We start from the raw sequence: 25,421 nt of genomic DNA, 5'->3' as shown, positions 1-25,421 counted from the left end.
AGTTTCACACATTGCAATTAATGTTTTAGTAGATTCTTTTGTGTTTGTTTAATAGAGCTCTAAGTTTTGTTAATCTTATTTTTGCTGATACCCATTTAATAAATGTTCGATATAAATATATAATGTTTCATTGAAATTAAAACTCATAGTTAATGCTGATGTAATTGCTCAAGTTTTTCTGATCTGTAAACTGGGAAGAGAAATTGTATGTGTTAGTTTTGGAAGTTACATATTGAGAATTTAATATTGCTAATTCAAGCTCAAATAATGGATTTCTGTTTTCTGTGAAAGATGGTTTTCCACATGCCCTGTTTAAGACCCATGTGTTTGAGGTTAAAATAGGAAGTCTTAGTCCTTACAATAACGAGGGAGTTCATCTTAATTCTTTTCTACTCTATTTTTCCCCCCTGGGAAGTCTGTTAGGTATTTCTCTGAAGAAAGTACAAGTAGCTGCACACCAGTAGAACATATATTTTTCTGAATTTCTGCAAAAAAAAAAAAAAGTAAATACTCATATAACAGAGTTATATGAGTTAGATACTCATATGACAGAGTTACCTCATTAACTTCTAAACTTACTGAGCAAGGAATTTCTTTCATGTTTTAATATCTAAGAGCATCAAAGTAACTTCAGTTATATTGCTATCATTATTCATTCATGAATTTGAAATTACTTGGGAATTAAGAGAAATATGCCTGGTTCTAGGATTATACATATATTAATTTTATTTACTTAGATGTCAGTGCCATTGATTTATAGCATGAATACCATAGTGTTACAATTTTAAAAAGAAAAAAACCCATTAGTTTGTGAGCAAATGCACATGGAAGAGAGCATTTTCATCTCCTGGTTCATTCCCCAAATAGACACAAGTAGAACCAGGGGCCAAAGCTGTGAGTCATGATTTCAAACCAGGTCTTCCATGTGTTTGGTGGGAACCCACTTACTTGAACCATTGATGCTGCCCTACCAGAGTCTGCATAAGAATAAAATTGGAGGACCTAGCAAAGTAGCCTAATGGCAAAATTTCTCACCTTACATGCACCAGGATCCCATATGGGTGTCATTTCACATCCTGACTACTCCCCTTCCCTTACAGCTCCTTGCCTGTGGCCTGGAAAAGCAGTAGAAGATAGCCCAAAGCCTTGGGACCCTGTCCGTACATGGGAAACCTGGTTCCTGGCTTTAGATTGGCTCAATTCTGGTTGCTGTGGCCACGTGGGGAGTGAACCAGCTTTCTCCTGTCTGTAAATCTGACTTTCCAATAAAAACAAATCTTTAAAAAAAAAAAATTAGAGGAGTGCCTTCCTGGAGTTCCTGAGGTTGTGAGCTTGTCTCTAGCACCTGTCACATCCCCTCCATGCTCTCACCTTTGAGGTTCCTCCGCATAGTTTATTCCAATAGTACTTTTTCTGTTGTTTTGAAGTACAAGTGTTTTAGGGCAAAGATAATTGATGAAAGAATTCCAGTATAACTAGCATAGTTACTCTGAGTAATTAATTTTTTAAATTTTAGTGTGTTTCTTCTGCAATAATATTTCCTATGTGGCAATTGAAGTTCATTAATTTCTTTGGTAAGACGACTTTACTAAGCTACCATTCTTTTTTGTCCAAACAAGATTTAATCAGTTTAGATATTTGTGTATCTAAGAGCTAGCCAAATCTTGTCTAAAACACAAATTTTGTATATATACTTTGAGGGTAGATCACAGTAATTGTTTATAGTTGTATATATAGGCTTCATTGCTTTTGTCGCCTATCAGTAACAAGAAGAAAGGGATAGATTTAGGATGAACTCCAAAGTTTTACCAGTAAAGTTATTAGGACTGGAAACAGAGAAATATACTTTTTTTGCTCTTATCCAATTTATGATACAATTTTTTTAAGGCAGTGATAATATTTTGTAGTCAAAGCTATAAAAGTGATTAATTTGTGCCAAAATCCTATTAATAAACAAATTAAATCAGAGATATGAAGTTAAGATTGGAGCAGGCATTTGGCCTACCAGTTAAGACAGCTGCTTCAGAGTCCTTGAGTTTGATTCCTGGCTCTTGCGTCTCACTCAGTATTCCGTAGTGCTATACCAGGGCAGACCCTAGGAAACAGCTAGAATGCCGCAAATAATTGGGTCCTTGCTATCCACCTGGGAGACCTAGGTTGTGCTCCCAATTCCCACTTATGGTCCTGGCCCGGCCTTAGCTATTGCCAGCAGCATTTTGGGAATGAACCAGCCAATGTAATCTCTGCGCCTCTCAGATCAGTAAGACAGATATCGTTCATAGAAAAGAAAAATCAGTTTTGATATACTGCCTTGAAATCTGCTCACGGTTAAGTCTATATACTGTGAAGGTCTGTTTCAGTGTGCATAGGGCCTTCCTTAACTGCCCTCCCAGGCCACAAGCAGGGAGCGGGCCAGGAAAGGGAGGAGCCGGGATAGCAACCAGAACCCATATAGGATCCTGGTACATCCAAGATGAGGACTTTAGCCACCAGGCTGCTGTGCCAAACCCACATTTATAGCTTTTAAAAATATTTGAGTGTTTCATATTTATAAAGTTTTTAAAAAGATTTATTTATTATTATTGCAAAGTCAGATATACAGAGAAAGGAGGAGAGACAGAGAGGAATATCTTCTGTCCGATTCACTCTCCAAGCAACTATAATGGCTGGAGCTGAGCCAATCCGAAGCCAGGATCCCAGAGCCTCTTTAGGGTCTCCCACGTGGGTGCAGGATCCCAAGGCTCTGGGCCATCCTTAACTGCTTTCCCAGCCTCAGGCAGGGAGCTGAATGGGAAGTGGGGCCGCCAGGATTAGAACCAGCACCCATATCAGTGCGTTGAAGATGAACACTAGCCACTAGGCTACCACTCTGGGCCCATAATGTAAAATTTTTATTATTTTATTGATACATTGGTAGAAAGAAAAATGAAGATAATTCTGATGTATGCTCCTTTTTTAGAAAAAGATTTTTTTTTAAAAAAAAAATTTACAGAAAGGAGAGGCAGGGAAAGAGGTCCTCCATCTGCTGGTTCAGCTCCCAGATGGCTACACCAGCCAGAGTTGAGCTAATCCAATTGCCAGTGCCAGGAGCTTTCTCTGGGTCTAAGTTGGGAAGTGGTTTGCTTTATTTTAATCTAATAGATTAAGATATTTTATCTATCTTACTTAAGTATACTGCTTTGACTGTGATTTACTGAGAAAGAGATCTTTCTGACTTATTTGACTAGATTATATATCATCCAAGAATAAATTTTTCAGTTTATGTTCAGCCAAGAGTAATGTGTTAGTTCTGCTAATAAAAAAAAAAAATTGTGTGAAATTTTATTCAGGAAGGAAATAAAGAATGTACAAAGTTGGAGTCTCAGGGGTCTTCTGTTCAGTAGGCCCCAAGACCACCGAGGGGTGAGGTGACAGTGTTCTGCAGCAGAAACACTGGAGACAAACTGGTGGTAAAGAATGTCCATTTATTTGAGAGAAGTCACAAGCTTATAGGAAAGTGGGGGCAGGCAGAAGGTTGGGGCCGACAGTATAACATTGTGACTGGCTAACAGATATGTCTGTCTTTTCTGGATGCTCCAATGAAGTTAAAGGTCAGAAAGCACAGGGAATTGTATCTGGGGGCAGACTCATTACCTGCTGCAAAGCAAGATGAATGTAACATTTGACTTTCTAGAGTTGTTTACCAGGTAAGTCCTAGCAGAGTAAGGAAGAGAGACTGGGGTGCAGCCCACTACTAACTTGCATGCCCAGTGAACAGGCCAGTTGGGGTCTGTTAGCCAAGGGCACTATGTGCCATGTGCTTAAGGCCTCCCATATTGGTTAGGCAGGTGGAGTTCCAGGGGCAATATCCCACATTGGAAGACTTAAACGTTTCCATTTCTGAACCTTAATATATGGCTGTAATAATCCAGACAGTCTGTTCCTGGTATACGTTTAGCCACATAAATGGAATAAAACTGATAGAAATTGATAGTCCAGAAATAAGCCTTTATTTACATTTATGGTCACTTTTAAAAAGTGAAGGCAGACTGTAGGACAGATTAAGTGTTGAGGACTGAGGGGGAGAAATCTTGCATCCAGCGTAGACATTGCTTAAATGTCTACAATAGCTAATGCTAGATGGCCGCAAGGGCTCGAGCTGAGCCAGTCCGAAGCAAGGAGCCAGGAACTTCTTCCAGCTCTCCCACGCAGGTGCAGGGTCCCACTGCTTTGGGCTATCCTCCGTTGCTTTCCCAGGCCATGAGCAGGGAGCTGGATGGAAAGTGGAGTGGCCAGGACATGAACTATCCTATATGAGATTCCAGTGTATGCAAGGCAAGGATTTAGCCCACTAGGCTATGGCATCATGCCCAATAATTCTTTTTTAAAAAATGACAAGAATTAGCGTATGTACTTGTACATTTATTGTTAAGGTAGCCTGCTGTGAACCACCTGGAGAGTGCGTAATCTGGGAGTGGGAGTGGCCCAGGAGGGAAATAGTGGGCTCCTCCCTCTTGGGTTACCACTTCCACTGGAGGCATGAAAACCAGGACAGGGGCTGGGGTGGCTAGACAGAAGGGGACCCAACAGCATGTGTACGGAATGGATAGTGGAGCTGTTTGGGTTGAACTAGGCTTCAGTGCTCATTTACATGTGTGAGAACTGAATGGGATGTGGGACAGACTGGACTAGTCTGCAGCACATAATAGCAAGCACGGGAACCAGGATAGGGAATGGGCCTGGTGGGGATTATTGTGGGTCACTCCAACTAGGCTGAAGCTCCCACTGGTTTATGTGAGGGCCAGGTGTGTGCTGGGCAGAACCAGGCTCGACTGCAACACCCATTGGTTCCAGTGGAAGTCAGGGCTGAAAACAGAACCGACCCAGCAATTGCAACCACCAGATGATTGGGGCAATGGGCTGTACTGGGCCCCGTTCTTGTAAGTACACACAAAAACCTGGTCTGGGTTCACCTCAGACAAAGTTTCTTTAGGCAGCTGCTCAAGCAAACTGCCAGACTCAGATCCCTAACCATGAAAAGACAGAGGACAGAACATATCAGTCAACTACCCCAGCCATATGTTGGCAGTGAAAAACTGGGCAAACGGAGACTCTAAGATGGACTATGTCAACCAGTGGATTCTGCAGCGATTTCTTTTTGCTTGGAATGGCAAGATTGGCAGCAATTCATAATTGTTGAACTATCAGAACACTTGAGCAAGACCCTTGGAGCATGCCTCACATTGGGGACCTGGGATGGATGGGAGACTGGGTGGGGCTTCTCCCTTTGTCTCTCCCTTTACCCCAGACATAGAAAAAAATCTGTGGAAATAGCAGTCCCACCCACTTTACTGTAGCCCTTGAACCTTTGACCCTAATTAACTATGTAAAGATTGTAATAAATAAATAAAGGTAGCCTGCTATATTCATTATATTTTAAGAAAGCCTACTCAGACTAGATAGATACCCAAAGTGTTGTATTCTGTTAAAATGCCATGACACTTTGTTATTTTTTTTCTTCACTGAAGTTCTTACTTGTAGTTTAGGACTTGTACTACCACTGCAGCTTTGGCTTTTAGAAGTTGGGAGAAAATTCCTGAGAAGGAAATACTGTACCACAAGAAGGGAGCTGCTTATAACAAAATTTTGATGTTGGAAAAATATAGAAATTGGATAGAATTTGTGAAAGTTCATTATTTTACCTGTCTATATATAGTGGACTTAGCACAGGAAAACCTGTGAATCATAAGGAATTACCGAAGAAGAGTACCGCTCCTCTGGAGTAAAAGTGTGTGGTAGCTGGGACTGATCCATCACGTAGTATGCTCAGCTTCTCAATGAATGCTGGTAAAAGGATGACTCAAATGCTTGGGCCCCTGCACCCACGTGGAAGACCTAGAAGAAGCTCCCTTTATCTCTGCAACTCTTCCTTTCAAGTAAAAATAAAATAGATCTTTAAAAGCTATGTGGTTGTGATTCCATTGTCATCAGAAGCCCCCTAGTGTTTGAAATAGAGTACATGTTTTCTAGTTAGAATTTTCTAACTCAAGAAGTTTGTCATACTTAGTACATAGGCAGCCTAACAATATTCCACATTGAATGTGCAGTTTCTTTATGCAGAGAAGAAATGAAAATGTTTAGTTATTTAATGATGCATAAAATAATTCAATGTGTTATTGTAGTGTTATTGTAGTATACCATTTTCTTGCTCATTTTTAAATGCATTTTTTGCATTTATTATATATGGCTCTAAGCATACATTCCTTTAGTCTTTCACTACCATTTTAAATATGCAATTGCTAAGTGCTAGGCAAAAACATGGAGAATTCTTAGCCTGGAGGAGTTCAGAGACTGAGTAGAGGGAATCATGTATTGTCACTATAATCTGAGCAAGTACAAAGGCAGAAACCCTTGATTTTGAGCTACTGCTTTCTTGAAAGGTTTCAAATGAGAAATAACCCTTAGGGTTAACTTTGGTCATGGAACGAAATTCACCACTATTTATTTGTATTGGAAAGTCAGATAGAGGGAGAGAAAGAGGGAAAGATCTTCCGTCTTATGATCCACTCTCCAAGTGGCTGCAGTGGCCAGAGCTGAGCCAATCCCAAGCCAGTAGCCAGGAGCTTCTTCCTAGTCTCCTATACTAGTGCAGGGTCCCCAGGCTTTGGGCTGTCCTCAACTGTCCCATAAGCTGGGAGCTGGATGGGAATTCTGGCCGCCTGGTTTAGAACTGGCACCCACATGGGATCCCAGCACATACTAGGTGAGGACTTTAGCTAGCCTCTATGTTACCATGCTGGGCGTGGTATTCACCACATTTAAGAGAGGAGAATGACTGAGTATTTGTGAAATCAAGGACTGATGAGTTTATCATTACAATTTAAGATTCTGAATGCTGAGGCTAGTAAGATTTGATTTAACTAGGAAAAAGAGGCTAAAGCTTAGAGCAGTGGCTACATCACATTAGCTTATAGGCTGTTGGAAGCCCTTGCCACATTTTGAGCGGAGGAGTAGCGTATTTCTGACTGCTTCTATTTCCACTTGGCTTTAAATAGAGCTGCAGCTCTGTCATTGATGTTTGGCGACCTCTGGTGTTGATCTTTTAAAAAGAAGAGCAAAGCAGCAAAAGAAGTGCATTTTATAACTTTGACCATTTTATTCTCCTGAAGAAATTTATTTATAATTCCTATTTTATACTTCTCAGTGTCTGGATAAATGTGAAGTTAGAAGAGAAATTTTCCCATTTTTTAAAAAGATTTATTTATTTGAAAGGCAGAGAGAGAAAGAGATTGAGATCTCACATAGCCTCAGTTATCTGTTATTAGAATGCACGACCTTACTAACTAGCAAAATGCACTTTTTCTACATGGCCCACTGAAAATTCTAGAACACAATGAGTTTCTAGAAATGAGTGGGCTGGAGACAGAACTGACCCAGCAATTGCAACTACCAGTGTGTGTGTGTAGGCCTATTTGGGTGACAGACTGTCGGACCCTGTATTAGCAAACACACGCAAGAATAAGATCTGGGATGACCTCAGATGAGGTTTCTTGGGCGATTCCCTACCAACTGAACTGCTGGACTCAGAACCCTAACCATGAAGAGAATTGCAGGTTCCGTGGGCTGACTGTAAGAGTGGATATGTCAGAGCTGAGCCTCTTCAGTTGCTCAGACGGAGCAGAGGACAGCATATTCGAATGTATATGGAGGATATGGCAGTACATCAGAGCCTCCAGAAGACACCTGGTACCACAAAAGAGGACGCAGGACAGAACAAATTAATCAACTACCCCAGCCAACCATTTGCAGTGAAGATCTGGGCAGATGGAAACACTATGGTGGACTATAGCAGCCAGTGGATTCAGGAGAGATTTCATCGTTCATGGAATGGCGGGTTCACCAGCAATTCAGGACTGTTGAACTATCAAAACCTCGTGAAAAATTTATGGAGTTGTAAATTTCTAATTTTCTTTCTGTTGTTGATTTTGTATTGTGGCTTTTCATTTAAGAGGGATATGTGGTGACTGTGTAAATGGAGACTATCATGTCCAGATGTGAGCATGCAGTGCAGTGTGCATCTCTACTTCCAGATCAAAGATGGACTAATGAAACTGTTAGCTGTATTTTCACAATGGGAGGCTGGACTCTGCCCGCAATGATGAACATGTGACTATGAAGAGCTATGCTATAGTAACAATATAGGGGAATTCGGTGGTGGGGAGGGGCAGGGGAAATTCCAGGGCGTATGGAACTGTGTCATAGAATGATGATAATAATTTTTTAAAAGTTAAAAGAAAAAAAGTGGAAACATGGAAACTAAATCTGGTGCTCATATTGGATGCTGGTGCTGCAGGTGGAAGCCTAACTTGCTACACCATGGGGCTTGCCCCTGTTTATTTTCATTCATTTAAGACACAGAGATAAAGAATGTCAGAGATTCTCTATCCTCAAATTCCTGCAGAGAGCCAGGGATGGGTCTGGCCAAAGCCAGGGAGCTGGAATGCATTTCAGATCTACAATTGAGCCATGACCGGCTACCTCCCAGGGTTCACATTAGCAAGAAGTTGGAGTCGAAAGTGGAGGCAGGACTTGAATCCGGGCACTCCAAATGCCCATTCTGATGTATTTATTATATATTGAAGGAGGATCCTAGGTATATATAAATAGTTTTAATTATAAATATTGAACTTTAGTGATATGCATGCTAAGGTATCCTGATATCTGTTCACAACAATATGGTGAACTAATACATGTTACAGAATTGGATATGTGTTGATCCAAATATAATTAAATATCAATTTTAGAATTTGGTTTTGTAGCCATATTTGTGGCTTTAGTTAGCATTTTTCTAATGATTCATCATGTTGAGCATTGTTTCATATGTTTCTTTGCTGTATCTCTTTGTTGAGGTGGCCCTGTTTTCCAATTTATTTTTAATTGCTTGGCTACTTATTCAATAATGAGTTATTTATATATTTTGGATACATGCCTTTTGCCCAATGTTTTGCAAAACAATTACTTTTAGTTCATGACTTCCCTTTTCATTTTCTTAATAGTGTCTTTTGAGAAACTATTTAAAATTTTTATGAAGTTCTGACAGTTTTACTGTAGTGTATAGAATTAGAACCAGTAAAAAAGAAAATTCACTTTATCCTGAATAATAAGTGGATTATGCCTGATCATTTACTGGCTTGTACCACAGGTACTTATTGAATTCTTTGCCTTCTGTACAACTGTTCTTGATCTGTAAATGACTTACTCTTTTACTATGCAAATGCCTTTATAGCAGATCCTAGAATTATAAAGATGAGTAATTATTGGCATCTCTCTTCAAAGTGCTTTTAGTATTTAATGTTTCTTTCTACCATCTGCGTTGTGCAGCCAAGTTCATCTACTTTTCATTGTCCGTCACCTGATGTATCTCTGGAGGCAGTATCTTTTTGTCTTATATTTAAGCTTTATCAGCACAGAAATGTAAAAATCATTGGAGCACGAAATGTTTGGGTTTTTTCTTTTAAATCTTTCATAGATCATAGCATAGTTTGCTGTATACTTGGGGCCCTCATTAAATAGTGATGAATGAAATCACTAATGACATTGTTTGAGGCAGCTTCTCCTGATGAGTTTATTAATAAAACCTTTCACTGTACCTTGCTAAGTGATTAGAAGACATTGTCATTTCAGATGTAATTCATTTCAAATGTTCATTGAAGAGTGCAGTAGCTTACTTTTGTAGTTAAAACAATGCCTGATTTTTATCTGAATGTTTTGGGTTGGTTAATTTTTTTAAAAACCTACTTGAAAATAACCCACATGTTTTGTACCATACTACAGTACCATGAGACTATCTTTAACTTCGTTTTTCCTCTTTTACAATCACTAATACCAGTGTTCTGATATGATGTGAGAAGTTACATAAATATTTTTGAATAAATTTTTTATGATCCACATTTTACGCTGTTGTCAAAGAAGTGTGTGGTTAAGTACAGCATGGCATCTGTAATCAGGTATACATGAGATACTTCCACAAAGTCTAATTACTTTATTTAACTTTAGAATTCCTTTCTTAAGTACAACAAGTATATTGTAAAACATGAGACTAAATACATAAATATGTGACCAAAGTTGGTAATAATTTTTTTTTTTTTTATCTAGGTCCTGGGAACACCAACGAGGGAGCAAATTAGAGAAATGAACCCAAACTACACTGAATTCAAATTTCCTCAAATTAAGGCACATCCTTGGACTAAGGTGAGTAAAAAGAATGGGCAATGACCAGTTCTTAACTAAAATTTAAGTTTGTCCTTGTTCTTAAACTAGACTCTTTGAGATCAGATGGCTGCTTGAGTACAAGTACCCAGGAGTTTGACATGTGAAGATAGTCGAGCAGTTGTCCATCAGTGCTTCATTGTACCGTTTCTTGATGGTTGCTTTCCTATGGACAGTTTCCAACCTGAGTTTTTATTTGTAAGGTAAAGTCAGTGTACCAGTATTAATAAAATATAGGCACAGGGTCTTTAAATGCAGAATTTGATTTATACAAAGAGAGGTTTGTGATTCATTATCATATAACATATATTTTGTATATTTTCTTAAAATATTGCTTCTTATGTGTACTTTGCTGTTTGTGTTTTGGGTGGAGGGCAGGATGAAGGAGCAGATTGCTGGAAGTATACTTGGAAAGGAATTGCTGTGTCACTATCCTTTGGTAAAACTGATCTAGATAGTAGATATAATTTTAAAGAACACAATTACTGATTGACCAGAAGATTGTTTTTCTCTTTGACAGTTATTCAGATGATTAAGAAAGATATTTTTAAAAAGTTTTTTTTCACCTCAGCTTCATTTATGAGATTTAAATAAACAAAAAAAGTACAATCTCTGAGTAGAGTTTATAGCTAGTATGACTTTCTAGCTTGTTCATTTTACAGGTGCAGAAGCTCTTCCAAAAATACCAAATGACTTACCCAAGGTTATATAGATGGCTTGTAACAAGGGCAAGATTGACATGCCTACTATTGTCATGTGTGTGTTTAACACCAAACTTTTCCTAATATGCCATTTATTCCTTTTCCTATTTAATTATATCCCAGTATATATTTTTCATGGGTTAGAAATGGTTGACTTCTCTATTATAAATTTCAAGTAAAGGCTCTATATTTAATATATACATAAAACAATTTTAGTGCATTGGTCAAATTATTAAATTGGTAAGAGATCATTTGTAAGAGATGAAGTAGTGTTGTAGGTGAATTAGTTAACATTAGCTAGAATCAGAGTGTTATCATTCCCGTTCCCTCCCCTAACCCCTTACTGTCACGATTGTTTTATAATTATAGTTCCATTCCTTCAAATTCTCACATCTATTACCTCTCAATCATTTATCTTCTGTTTTGATTTGAAGAACTCAGGGTATTATTTATTTGAAATCGTAGAGCTACGCAAAGAGAGAAGGAAGGAGGAAGGGAAAGAATATTCTATCCTCTGATCCATTCCCTAAATGGCTACCAAAGCCAGAGCTGTGCAGGCCAAAACCAGGAGGCTGAGATAAAGTGTTATTTGATCTTTGTACATAAATTTTATTTTGAATCTTGAGTCGGAAGATATTTAGGAGTTCTTACCTGACTAAGCGGAGAAATTTCCCTAGTAGTCTATTTGGATGTAGGTACTAAGTAACTATTTGAATTCATGAAAGTTACTCTTAGATAAAGTGACTATAAATGATTTGTGGTATACTATTATTTCAAGCAAGTTAAAGGAAAGACAACAATAGAGTTCTATGTGTTGCATGAATATGGGGAAATATTCTAAAGTGCCAGTAGATTTAATTGAGGATGGTGATATGATTTGCTTTACATCTTCATATTTTTTTATTTTTGTTGTCATGTATATTTAATCTTTGTTATGCCCAAAATATTTATCATCACATTAATGACAAATGCTGAAAAATGTAGTCTGCTTTTTTATTTCACATCAGCTCTGTTACCAGTGTAGAGCACATCATTCCTCCCACTCCCCGCCTCCCCATCCAGGATTATCTCATATGCGAGTGTCAGGAAAAATGCAAGAAATAATTGATTATAATTGCAATATGGCTAATGGAAGGGCTATGATAAATATATATTTAAAAACCTTCCTTTGCCTTCTTGGAGTCCTGATATTTACCTTACACTAATGTAATGTTTTTTCAAACTTGAATAATATCTAAAAAGCCTTTTTTTTTTTTTAAGATTTCTATTCCTATACTACGTGAAGAATAATTACTCATTTCTCCCTTTTTCTTTTTTAATGTGGGTTGAAATTACTGTTAAGCCTTCTATTCAAATACTGTCCTTTGACATAATTTGGTTTTTACTTCAAACAGATGCATTGTGTTAGTAAGTAGGTTTACAGTAATTTCTGATCAATACAAATATCCCCACTGATACACAGACTTTTCTGGATTCTACTATGTCTTCTAGATGATCTAAAATATGTTTATACTGATTTCTTAAAAAAAATTTTTTTTAAATCCCTAGTGGAAACCCGATCCCTTCTTCCTTCATCCCCCATTAAGATAGCAGGCAGAAGCTAAGAAATGCAGACTTATACCGCACAGCCAGTAGAATCATTTCAAAATCATATGTAATGTTCCCTGTGTTGGCATGTTGGCCTTGGAGGGCAGGTAAGTAGATGTCTAGAAACAAGAACAGCATGCAAAAGTAAGCCATTTATTGTCTTTGGTTAGAATCCACTTCATTCACATTTTCCTGGAGTTATGGGGATTGGAACCCTGGAATCCTGTGTGTTGAAGCTATGTCCTAGAATTAGGATCTCTTCTCAAAAGAATGAACAAAAATAGGTCTTCAATGAAAAGGGTGAGGGAATAGAGGTGTGTAAGAAAGATACCAGGAAAAGAGAAACACAGATGACCCTCTGAGGTGTATGGCAAGAATCTTGAGGATTTAAAGGTTTAATAATAAATTGCCCTAGACTGTTTTATAATAGCCAGTGCAGCCTAATTCATTAATAAACCTTTTTCTTTTTTTTTTTTCTTTAGATTTATTTTTATTTGAGAGATAGGGTTAGAAAGAGAAAGAAAGACAGAGAGATCTTCCATCAACTGCTTCACTCCCCAAATGGCTGCATAGCTGGAGCTGGGCCAATCCGAAGGCAGGAAGCAGGAGCTTCTTCTGGATCTTCCACATGAGTGCAAGGGCTCAAGGAATTGAGCCATCTCCCACTGCTTTCCTAGGCCTGTTAGCAGTGAGCTGAAGCAGAAGTGGAGCATGGGTGGAGTGTCGGGGAGCATGGAAGGGAGGCCCAAACTGGTGCCCATATGGGATGCTAGCATTGCATTGAGTGGCTTAATATGTTTTGCCACAATACCAGCCCTGGTAAATAAACTGGTTCTATTAGGTAGGGAAGGAAATGAGTAATGATGTTGTGATTATTTTTAGATTTTATTTATTTGAAAAAGTGACAGAAGAGGAGATAGAGAGGGAGAAGTAGATAGACCTTTTATCTTCTGGTTCAGTCCTTAAATGATTGCAGCAGGATTAATCCAGCCTTAAGCCAAGAGCCAGGAACTCCTGTCCTCTGAGTGTTGCACATGAATGATAGAGGCCCAAGTACTTGGACCATCTTCTGCTATTCCAGGCACATTAGCAGGGAGATTAGAAGTACAGCAGCTGAGATTCAAATGCTTGCTCCAAAATGGAATGCCAGCATTACAATAGGCTGCCTAACCTCCTGCCCACAATACCAACTCCAAGTGCTAATATTTTCAAACAAGGACCACTGTTCAGGGTCAGAGCATTACATTTTCAGCATTGGTGTATGCTACACACTTCAAAGATGAAAAAACAGAGCTAAAACAAAAAAAGTGTTGCAAAATAAATTGAACATTAAATGGAAGACAAGAAGACGTGTATATTCTGCAAATCAGAAACTGTTAGATATGAAGGGAGGATCTAGTTTAAGCATTGCTGCAAATGTTTATGCCTCTATTTTGTCTTTTCTCATAATTCTTTTTGAAAACACCACTATAATGTAAATATAAATGTTAGGGATTATTTTAGGTCTGAATAAATGGGAAATTTATGCCTCCACGTAGTTCTCTGATTTGTCCTCTTCTCTGTCTGCATTGACCTAACTTTAGTTTAGACCTTTATATCACAGAATTTTAAAACAACCTCCTACCTCTAACTGATGCCTTTTCAATATTATATCCTTTCAGTCTATCCTCCTTGTTGCTATCAAAGTTATCTTTCTTAAAAGCACATATGATACTATTACTCCTATTTAAAATTGTTTTGATTCTTCTTTAGGAATGTTTGGTATAATGTGAAATGTTGATCCTGCATCCTGACTTATGCTTATCCAGTGTAATTATCAATTGTTTGCCATTTTACTCTTAGAAGTGTCACAGCCTGGAAGATCAACAATTCAGACACTCTGTTCTTGATCTTTTCCTTTGCAGAAAAACTGTCAATTTTATTCTTTCTGATTTTGACCTTCCCTGATTTACCTAGTCTCATTTCTAAAATTCATGTATTGGACAATTAATTTAAAAGTATACTGCCCAGTTATTGTAGATAAGGTATTTCTAATATGGTTGTAATGTGGAAGGGTATATGAGTGTTTATCTGTATTTGAATAACTCATTCTGCTACTCTTTTTCAAGACCCCTTATCTGTTTAAAAAATTATTTGAAACATTTATTTTTATTTTAAAGGCAGGTTTACAGAGAGAAGGAGAGATGGAGATGTCTTCCATCTCCTAATTCACTCTCCAAATGACCACATCAGCTAGAGCTGAATGAGCCGACCTGAAAACAGTACCCAGGAGCTTCCTCCAAGTTTTTGACATATGTAGTACTTTAATACTCAGTGGTTTTGTGTCTGTGGGTTTCTGGGATATTTCCTAGTGATCACTATCCACAAAAATCAGTTTTTGCATTCATGATGTTTTTAGAATACTGTCAACATGGTTCAGTTGACAGTATTCTAAATAGAAATATGCCCAGCTTACTAACAGCATATACAGAAATTGAGTAGTGAGATTGTTTTGGCTCTCAAATAAGTACTGTCAAATTGAACAAGTTATTCTCTGTGCTAAACCCTAAAACTTTCTATATGCTTTCTTCCTTTTAAGACTTTATTCATAATCTTAACTTTTTCTCCCATCTTTAAATATAAGATTTTTCTGAACTGATAAACTTACCTACTGTTACTCGACATCTTACCTGAAATGCCTTCAGAGAGACCCAGAAGGCACAATATAAAAACTGTCATTAAACCTTTATTATATTCCTACCTTTTCTGGTCTTCCTCGTTTTATATTATTATTCAGCTCTCCCTTCAACACTGTACTAATCCATTATTAAATATCTCTTGTAGATAGTAGTATGTTCTCTACAGATATTTCTGCCCATATCTTCTTCTTGGTGCTAGAATAATCACTTCTCTTTTTCTAATTTCTATTTTCCTATGTGATTGACTTCTTCACTTTTCTATTTATACACCTGTGTGTTCCAGTTTCTTTGCCGGAAACTATACACATTAAAATCCAGTTTCCAAAGCCAACACTGTGGCACCGGGCATTAGGCAGCTACCTAAGACACCAACATCCCATATGGAAGCTGGTTTCAGTACTAACTGCTCCACTTCCCATGCAGCTTTCTGCTAGTACACCTAGGAAAAATCTCAATTCCTTGGGGTTCTGCCACTCACAAGGAAGACCTGGATGGAATTCCAGGCTCCTGGCATTGGCCTGGCCCACCGCTGGCTGTTGGAGCCACTTGTGCATGAAATTTATACGTGAAACTGGTTAAAAGCTCACTCTTGGTCTCTCTGTTTGTGCTCTCTATGTCTCTGGCTTTGTCTTTCCCTCTTATCTCTGCAACTCTGCCTTTAAGTAAATAAATCTTTTTTAAAATTTCAAGTGTTAAGGTGGATAATCATTTGGGAATTGATTAATGTTAAGAAAGGAGCAATACTGAGTCATGAGTTTAAATATTGCATGTGAAAGAAAAAACAAAAAAAGGTTGCATGTGTAGGGGCAGTGGATGACATTGGGGCAGAAGACAGGACAGCATCTGTTATTAATTTATCAATTCTTTATAGCCTTTGTCTTCTGTGTAACAAGTGCTGTGCTGAGTACTGTAATGAATACAAAAGGAAATAAATTATGTAGTCTGTTCTTGAAAACTTACAGTTGAGTAGCTCTATTGAAGCAAGTATGGAATAATGTCAGGTACTGTATGGGTAGAGCCCAATGCATATACTTGATTGTGTACTGTGAGTTTTCAAAGGCATTCCATAAGATACATGTGGTATAAGGCATGCCATTAGCAAAAGAGGTGGAGGAAAAAGGAAATCTGTTTCAAGATAATAGAAATATAGGCTATTCAAGGAGAATTAGGATTTGCTTAAGTGTAGAAAAGATTAATAATTGTTGAAACATATAGGTGTGTATCTCTCAAGAAGGGAATAGGTGTGGATGAAAAGGAAATATTTCTGTATTCTTGGAAGACCAAACTCACTGCAGTAGCTATTTTGTGAACAGTGAAAAATTAAAATGGGTAAACGTACATTTGATAAATCACAAACAGAATTAGAGATAGGTGTTTTCAGTGCACAAAAAGTGAAATCAAAGCAAACAAGTAGTCCTTAGAAAGTTTGTAGAAAATAAACATAATAAAAATTTATGCATGATTTTCAGAGTTCATTTGCACTGAAATAAACTTCTCTTAATTCCTTTTTCCATGAACACTTTAAGGTGTTCTTTTGTATAATTTTCTTACAATAAACTTCAGGAAGTTTATTTAGTACACTCAAAGTTCACTAAATATTACATCTCTCATGGCTAACGAATGGGTTTGATGTTTCTTATACCCAGCCTTGTTTGCCTGTGCCTGAATTTAGGAAATGGTGTCTTAAAAGGCCAGAGAAAACCTTTCAGTAGGTTTTGAGCTGTATTCAGTTCACATATTCTACATTGTTAGGTGCTAACTTGAAGACTCCTGAGCTTTAAAAAGTTGACTTAACCTCTGCTAATTTTTAGGGTGAATTCATTTACCTTGAGTGTTCAGTGTATGATTAGATTAATGTTTAAGAGCACCACCAAAGAATGTTTTAATGAGTAATATAGATTAATTATTGAATCATGGTGCTTTGGTAGACTCAGTATCTTATCTGGCCAACATATTCAGCTATTCAACAGAGCCCTGGCATTGTCTCACTTTTAACCCTGTATTGGCGTTATAAGCTGCAAATAATTTTAAATAATAACTAGATAACCTGAATGCTAATATTGAGTGAGGGTAGTCTTTAGAGTAATCATGGGTTGTCATTTATTGTAACTGTGTTTATAGGCCCATTATTTCTTTGGTGTTTTATTAGATCAGTTCCTACTGTATATTTAAAAAAAAAAATGGACATTTTTATGTTGCCCTAGTTGGCTGCCTAGTAGAGTATAGTCGCTGTGAGCCAGTGCTGTGAGATGCATGATGGTTTATAAGTGTCTGTTATAAAGGGCGTGAGCTTCAGTCATAACAGCTAGATCCAGGTTGCAATTTGATGGTCAAAATTTATTTTAGGCTATGCTAGAGAGAAAATTGCTCTTTACTTTTGTTTTCTACATGCAAGTTTGTTTTAAATAATTTGTCGGTTAAGGATTTGGTGGTGTTTGTTCAATACCCCAGAGTCTTTCTTTTTGAAAAAATGAATTACCTATTAGTTTCTTCTATGACCTAGTATTTGTGATGATAGTCGTGACTCATTTCAATTTAAGAAAATGAGTTGCTGCATAGGTGAGGTAGTATTTGAATCGCTTTAAAAGTTCATGTCAGTGTTTTGGCTCTTTTACGTTTTTCCTTTTCCTTTTTTCTTTTGTTCGTTTTCTTTTTCCTTTTTTTTTTATTTTTGTTTTGTTCTGTTTTGTTTGATTTGTTTTATTTTTCTTATTTGCTTAGTTTGTAAAGGGATGTTTTGGGCGCTCCTTGGCCCTGCTGCATACTTGGCTGGTCTATTTAGTCTGCGCACTAATCGTTAGTTGGCCCAGTCAAGTCTGACTTGATGCTCTCAGTTTTTTCAGTCTGGTTTTCTATTTTTGTCTACCTGGTTATGTTTTGAGATTTTTATTCTGATGGGCCGGATTTTAATCCGTGTACTAAATTTTAGTCTGCAGACTAAAAGTAATCCGCGGATTATTTATTTTTGCAAAATATTTAATTCCCCCACTGGAAACTATCCTAAAAGAATGTTAAATTTTTGTAGAATAGCCAAGGGAGTTCACAGCTACTGGTGAGTTCTGCCATTTTTTGTTCTCAATACCTAGACATAATAGACCCTACCACCTCCCTTGTATAATTGGCTCCGTTGTGCCTAGGTGTTGGTATCTATCACTATGCATGTCACCTGTAACTGTGACTGTCCCTTAGTTGTATTGTTTATTGTATATACTTTTGTTTAGCTTTTGGTGGGTGAATTGGGTATATTTACAGATGGAACTGTGTTGAATTTGTAGTACTCAAAAATGTAGAATTTTATTTTCAGTTTTTCAAAAAAGGAAAGAATGTTCTATATTTATTTTCCATAAGTAATGGGTGCAAGGGTATGAAGAGGCAATGCCTACACTAGAAAAAGTAAGTTTATACCCGCACTCCTGGGGTGATATGTCAATTTCCTGAAGAGTTCTAAGAAAAAGAGAATGTCAGCAATTAAACATCTTTTAGCAGGGAAGTCAATCCAAAATGGAGAATAATCCGCGGTGGCCTCATCCTTCTTAGCTCACACAAATTGAAAATATCTGGCTTGAAATCTATAGTAATATAAATTACTTTCCTCTCATTAGTAATTTAGCCAAAAAAAAATGTTTATGCTGTATAACTGGAACACATTAACTGAAAAATTAAGATTGGGAATTTAAATTTTCAAAAGCAGGCAAATGTGCCCCCTCCCAGCCATATCTATGGATAAGGAATCCAGGTCATAGAAGACCACTTTACTTTGGGAACTTTACTTCTAGATTTCATTTTGATTTTAACTTTTTTTGATTTTGTATTTTTTTAATAAATGCACTGGCATTGGAACATAATAAGTTAAAATTAAAATGTTTCTTTACTGTGCCTCACCATTGCGCAATCAAACATTTTTTGACATACATGTGGTGAAATAATTTTTAAAACTTGGACTTGCTACTGTGGAGACTGATGTTTAAAGTTTATAACTGTATAAACATTTCTATGTCCCCCACACCATGGATTTCTTATAACATTGGATATATTTTTCCTTGCTGGACTATTCTCTTTTGGATTGACTTCCCCTGTTTGGATTATTTCACTGCATTATCATCTTTAGGATTCGTCAGGAACAGGACATTTCACCTCAGGAGTACGGGTATGTACTTAATTTTTTCTTTCCCAAAATTTCAGGGCAGGTCTGTAAAAACACAGGGTAAAACAGGCAATTGTTTATTCTTCAAATATGCTAATACCTCTTAGTACAGTGATTTGTTTTCATTCATTTTATGGTACAGGCTTTACTTATGGTGTATTTAGATTGTCTTTTAGATGATTCATTCATGAACATCTAGACTGAAGTTTAGGAATTGTAGGGTTTTTAAATTATTCTTACCAGAATAAATATTAATGAGGATTCAAGAAACCATAGATTGGGTCTTAAAGCAGTTTCAATGAGTAAGGAATGATGTGGCAGCCAAAACTTTTTAAAAGCCAAATTTCAGTAGTTCTTGGTTTCCTTTTCTTAAGACATAAAGTTAATTCAGAAGAGTTAGTTTCTGCTTTTGCCTGTTATTTTCTAAGTTGTATTCTACCACAGCTTGTATTATGGTCAGAAATCTAAACTCTGGGAGATACTGGGTTTTGACCCCACGTAATTTTCCACTTAACCTTTGTCCACAGAATACTGAACCAAGGCTTTTCTCATCGAGAATGTCTCAAAGGGTTTAAAGTAACAGCGGATACTTTTTGTAAAGGCAGGTTAAATCTTGATTTTTTTTTTAAATGTAGGCTCTTGGAATGATTTTTTTCTTTATTGTTTTTAACTGATTCCATGAGTTAAGATCTGACAAGATAAGCTAATAATATGTCTTCGTACCAATATGGATGGTCACTTACAGCTAGAAAAACACCAAAAAGATATAGATAGATGACTTTTTCAACAAAAATAATCAGAAGTAACCTTACAACACTGGCTTATTAATATCTTTAACACAAAATCTGTATTAATATAACAGGAAATTTTTAATTTTAAAATAATCATGCTACTCCACATTTGAATGTTAGCAAGACTATTTTTATTTTTGGTACTACTTCTAATTCTGCTTATGTGATACCCATATTGGTGCAAAAGCATTTTTGCTAGCTAACAGAATAAATTCACATTAAATAGATGCAAACTGCCCTAAGGAATAAAATATACATTAGTGATTAATATTTTTTTGACAAAATTTCTGATTTTTTTCATTGGTCATATTCTTTTTGCCTTCTGGATTTGATTGTGGACCTTGGGAGCAAGAAAGGGGGAAATAACCAAAAATAGAAAAAGAGCTAAATAATTCAAGTAGTATAACAACTTTAAGATTGCTTGACTAAGGCAAATCACAGTACTTAAAAATATAGAAAGCAGATTTTGATCTTACAATGGCTTTCTAACGTACATTGAGGCCTTCTAAGGTTCTGAATAAATTCCCAAAATGCTACTCCATTCAGTTTCAGATGCATCTTTCATGATAATAGAATATATATAAAAAGCAAAATCAAATAAAAAGCATTTTCACTATAGAAAGTGCTTATTCATATGCTCTTGAAGCTCTAATGAACTCTGTGTTTGTAACTAGTTCTGTCTTCAGTCAGCTTAAGTAGCTAGTCAGATGTTACATCACCATTCTCACTAAAAAACCTTACTCTCCCAGGCTCCACCATGCCTTGTCATAATCTGCATGTTCTTTCCTTGCTTATGAGTCTGTTTCCCTCATTTCCTTATTTATATTTGCTTCTCTTTATGTGTCTGTCTATCCCATCACCACAGCTTTTATTTAGTTATATGTTCTTCCTATCAGGGGAGTATATATTTCCTTTTTATTTAGCTTTCAAAGACTTTCTGTTGATCTGTCTTCGTTGATTTCTGTTTCTTTTCCTTCTGATTCTGTTCTTTAGCCATAATTTAGAATGAAGTATATTTCATGGTTTTATATATTGATAAATATTAACTCTTAGATGAGTACAAAGCTATGTATTTCTTTAAAACTTTTAATTATTTTTTTATTTTAAAAATACCCTTCAGTTGACTTTTTCTGTGACTTAAAAGGCTGTTAATGGAAAATATCTTTTTTTTCTCCCTGATTTAAAACTCTAGTGTTGTCATTCCAATGAAAATAATCTGGCCACATCTGTGATATTAGTTACTTCAGAAAACAATGTCAGACATTTTGTCAAGTTCTAGATAGTCAAAATTTTTTTTCAAATGAAAATAGGCTCTGTTTTTTGAGAAGAAAACACTACCTTATTAGCATTTATTGACCTAGGATGATAGTTTTTCTCTTTTTTTTCCCTCCGATTGCCAAATTTGAATAGTGCCATCCATTATCAATAATTGCTCTATTAAAAACATCACAAAAGAGGCAATATTTTGTTACCATAGCTGTCAACACTTAGGAAAACCTTTTGTACTCTTGTAATTGTGCTTGCTTCTGGAACCCAGCCTTCTCATATGCCTGTACTTTTATATGCATGTTTGATTGTTATGATTAGATTATCTAGAATATTCACTGAGCTTTTCTCATATAGTCTTAACTAGCAGCTCACCCCAGTGTGGTGAGTCATGAGCAATTTCCTCTTTTCATTCTGTAAGGTTCCTTTCCCAAATGTAACCATGTTTTCACACATGGTGGGAGTTAACTGAGTACTCAGAGTTACTTACATTCTTAAAATAAAACATTAATTGTTCTTTTCTTTATTTCGTACTACAGGTCTTCCGACCCCGAACTCCACCAGAGGCGATTGCACTGTGTAGCCGTCTGCTGGAGTATACGCCAACTGCTCGATTGACACCACTGGAAGCTTGTGCACATTCATTTTTTGATGAATTACGGGACCCAAATGTCAAACTACCAAATGGGCGAGACACACCTGCACTCTTCAACTTCACCACTCAAGGTAATTCCAGACCATTCTGGCACCATTTCTCTGTAAAAGTTATTCACTAGGTACAAAATGACATTGTCTTAGTTATAATCTATAGAGAACAATGATGAACATATTAAGTATTTATGGAGGTAGGAAACTTCCTGTTTACATGGAAATTAGTAGAAGGTAAGATTTTTCAAATAGGCATGGTTTCTCTGGCTTTTGATAGATTATGAAAGTTGGCACATGAGAAGTTGATTCTACTGAGTAGTGTTTACCACTAAGAAGACTAATTTACATTTTAACTCCAGAGTTTTAATTTAATTATTTAATTTGATTTGAAAGGCAGAGAAAGAGAAATGCCTTCCATCTTCTGGTGCATTTCCCCGTTAACCACACAACTTTGGCTAGGCTGGGCTGAGCCCAATAGCTGAGAACTCGATCCAGATCCCCCATGTGGGCAGCAGGTACCCAGGTAATTGGGTCATTATCTGACTTCACAGGTGTGTTTAGCCAGACTCAAACTGTGAGCTCCAATACAGGACATGGATGGACCTAACCATGGCACCAAACTTCTGCCTTTGTATCAAAATTTTTAAAAGCTAAGAAAATAGTGGTGGCTTTGAATAAATTCAATTACCTTATAAACAGGAGATAAACTATAAACATTTCAAAGTATTATACATGGCACATATACAAAGAACTGTCTTCCTTTGGTACTTAATACCATTACTACTGCTAAGAAAACATTGAAAGAAAAAGGGAGTTTTGTATTGTCATTAATGCTTTCTGAAAGTAATAGAGATACTCATTGTTTCCTCACAAATTTTTCTGTTTCATTTCCTTTCACCGTAAGACCAGAGGTGATTGATTGATTCAGTCACAGTGGCTAGTGACGATGTGATTGCCTTCTTTTTAAAAATTTATTTTATTCCATTTTTTATTAGAAAGTCAGATATACAGAAAGAAGGAGAGACAGAGAGGAAGATCTGTCCAATGGCGGCCGCAATGGCTGGAGCTACACCAATCTGAAGTCAGAAACCCGGATCCTCTCCTGGGTCTCCCACACAGACACAGGATCCCAAGGCTTTAGGCCATCCTTGACTGCTTTCCCAAGCCACAAGCAGGGGGCTAAAAGGGAAGTGGGGCCACTGGGATTAGATCCAGCACCCATATGGGATCCTGGCCCATGCAATGCAAGGATTTTAGCCAATAGGCTACCATCCCAGGGTCCACGATTGCCTTCTTTTTTTTTAAAGATTTATTTGTTTTATTACAAAGTCAGATATACAGAGAAGAGGAGAGACAGAGAGGAAGATCTTCCATCCGATGATTCACTTCCCAAGTGAGCCGCAACGGACAGTACTGCCCTGTCCGAAGCCGGGAACCAGGAACCTCTTCTGGGTCTCTCATGCGGGTGCAGGGTCCCAAAGTATTGGGCCATCCTCGACTAATTTCCCAGGCCACAGGCAGGGAGCTGGATGGGAACTGGAGCTGCCGGGATTAGAACTGGTACCCATATGGGATCCTGGCGCATTCAGGGTGAGGACTTAAGCTGCTAGGTCACGTCGCCAGGCCCATGATTGCCTTCTTAAAGATGTTTTTTATGGAAGACAAAGATCTTCCATCTGCTAGTTCTCCTCAGATGGCCACAACAGCAGGGACTGAGCAGATACAGAGCCCGGAGCCTCTTCCAGGACTCCCACGTGGGTGGTAGGGTCCCAATGCATTCAGACATTCTCTGCTACTTTCCAGGGCATAACCAGGGAGCTGAATAGGAAGTGGCGCATCTGGGACACAAACTGGCACCTGTATGTGATGCTGGTACTGCAAGGCAGAGATTTAGGCAGTTGAGCCACCGTGCTGCCCAGATTGCCTTATTAAATTGACCAATTAAAAAAGTATACAATTCAGGAAAGATGAAACAAAGATTCGATGCATTGGTGGGTTAGTAAATTTAGACTAGGAAATATAGACAGAAAATGGAAAACTAGAGCCAAGAAAGCAATAAATTTCCTTTAATCCAAAGCAAATGTTTTCCCCTATTTAAAATTTTCTTAAGTGGGAAGTTGAACACATGAATAATTTATGTGAACGACTGAGTTGATGATAAACTTGAATGACTTAGTTGACTAATATACCTTATTATCAGTATCATGTAACCATTAGCAGTGCTAATGTAAACCACATTTTCAAAAGGTCCAGGAGCCTGAGCTGTGGTATATCAGGCAGAGCCACCATCTGCAGTGCCAACATCCCATATGGGCACTGGTTTGAGTCCCAGATGCTACACATCTGATCCAGCTCCCTGCTAATATGCCTGGGGAAGCACAGAGGATGACGCAAAGCTTTGGGCCGCTGTACCAACAAGGGGCACTTGAATGAAGCTTCTGGCTCCTGGCTTCAGCCTGGCCCAATCCTGGCTGTTGGGGCCATTTAGGGAGTGAACTAACAGATGGAAAAATCACTCTCTCTTTGTGTCTCCCTCTTTGTAACTTTGCCTTTCAAATAAATAAATAAATAAGACTTAAAAAATTCCATATAGCTTGTTCCATTAATTCTGACTTTTTTAGATGACCAGAAACTTTTTGGAATGTTGTTATGAGTAGTATTTACCCAATTGTAAGAAAATTCGTTGATGATAGGGAAGATTTATACAGAAAAGCACAATGATTACCGGTGGAAAAGGAAAGAATTAAGGTACTCCTTGATAACTGTATAAAAATACCTCTTGACTATATCATGTAGCAAGGGGTAAACATATTCTTCTACCACGTGGCAAAATTTCCAATGTTAGTAATAAATTCCAGAGGTGTTTTATTTGCTTTTAATACAAAAACCTTAGTAACCAACACAACTGCAAATTGAATTTAGTGATGAATCCGAAAAAAAAAATTTTTTTCGGTTAACGTAACAGCTTGTTTTTAAAGTATTCCTTTCTGTGTTTGAAAATGTTTAAGAGAAGGCTGAATAGTGCCAGAAATGAACCCAATTTGGCAGGTATTTGTTTTTTTGTTTTGTTTTGAGATTTATTTATTTATTCAAGAAGAGTTATGGAGAGGGATAGGTAGAAAGAGCTCTTCCATCCACTGGTTCTGTCCCTAAGTGGCTACAATCAGATCAAAGCCAAGAGCTTCCTCTGGGTCCTTTACATGTATGCCAGGGGCCCATGCACTTGAGCCATCTGTTACTTTTCCCAGGTCACTAGCAGAATGCTAGATCAGAAGAGAAACAGTCAGGACACCTGTCACAGGAATAGGAAGTGGTAGGCATTACAGGCGATAGCTTTACCTGCTCTGCTATAAACCCA

The 25,421-nt window shown here is 37.3% G+C and overlaps 1 protein-coding gene across 3 annotated transcripts in view; it reads left to right on the top strand.

Moving 5' to 3' along the window:
- The window catches only part of GSK3B (glycogen synthase kinase 3 beta), a 156,191-nt gene that overhangs the window by 104,041 nt on the left and 26,729 nt on the right, over positions 1 to 25,421 (top strand). For 2 of the 3 annotated variants that reach the window (XM_041002660.1, XM_041002662.1), the window contains exons 8-10: positions 10,135 to 10,230; positions 19,323 to 19,361; positions 21,955 to 22,141. In XM_041002660.1, coding sequence (XP_040858594.1) covers positions 10,135 to 10,230; positions 19,323 to 19,361; positions 21,955 to 22,141 — 322 coding nt within the window. The remainder of the gene's footprint in view (positions 1 to 10,134; positions 10,231 to 19,322; positions 19,362 to 21,954; positions 22,142 to 25,421) is intronic. The other variant, XM_041002661.1, reaches the window with a different exon arrangement.

This window comes from Ochotona curzoniae, unplaced genomic scaffold (genome assembly GCF_017591425.1).
Source record: "Ochotona curzoniae isolate NIBS_2020 unplaced genomic scaffold, NIBS_Ocur_1.0 scaffold_2587, whole genome shotgun sequence".
Classification (NCBI taxonomy): domain Eukaryota; kingdom Metazoa; phylum Chordata; class Mammalia; order Lagomorpha; family Ochotonidae; genus Ochotona; species Ochotona curzoniae.
This window is presented reverse-complemented; position numbering and strand designations above follow the sequence as displayed.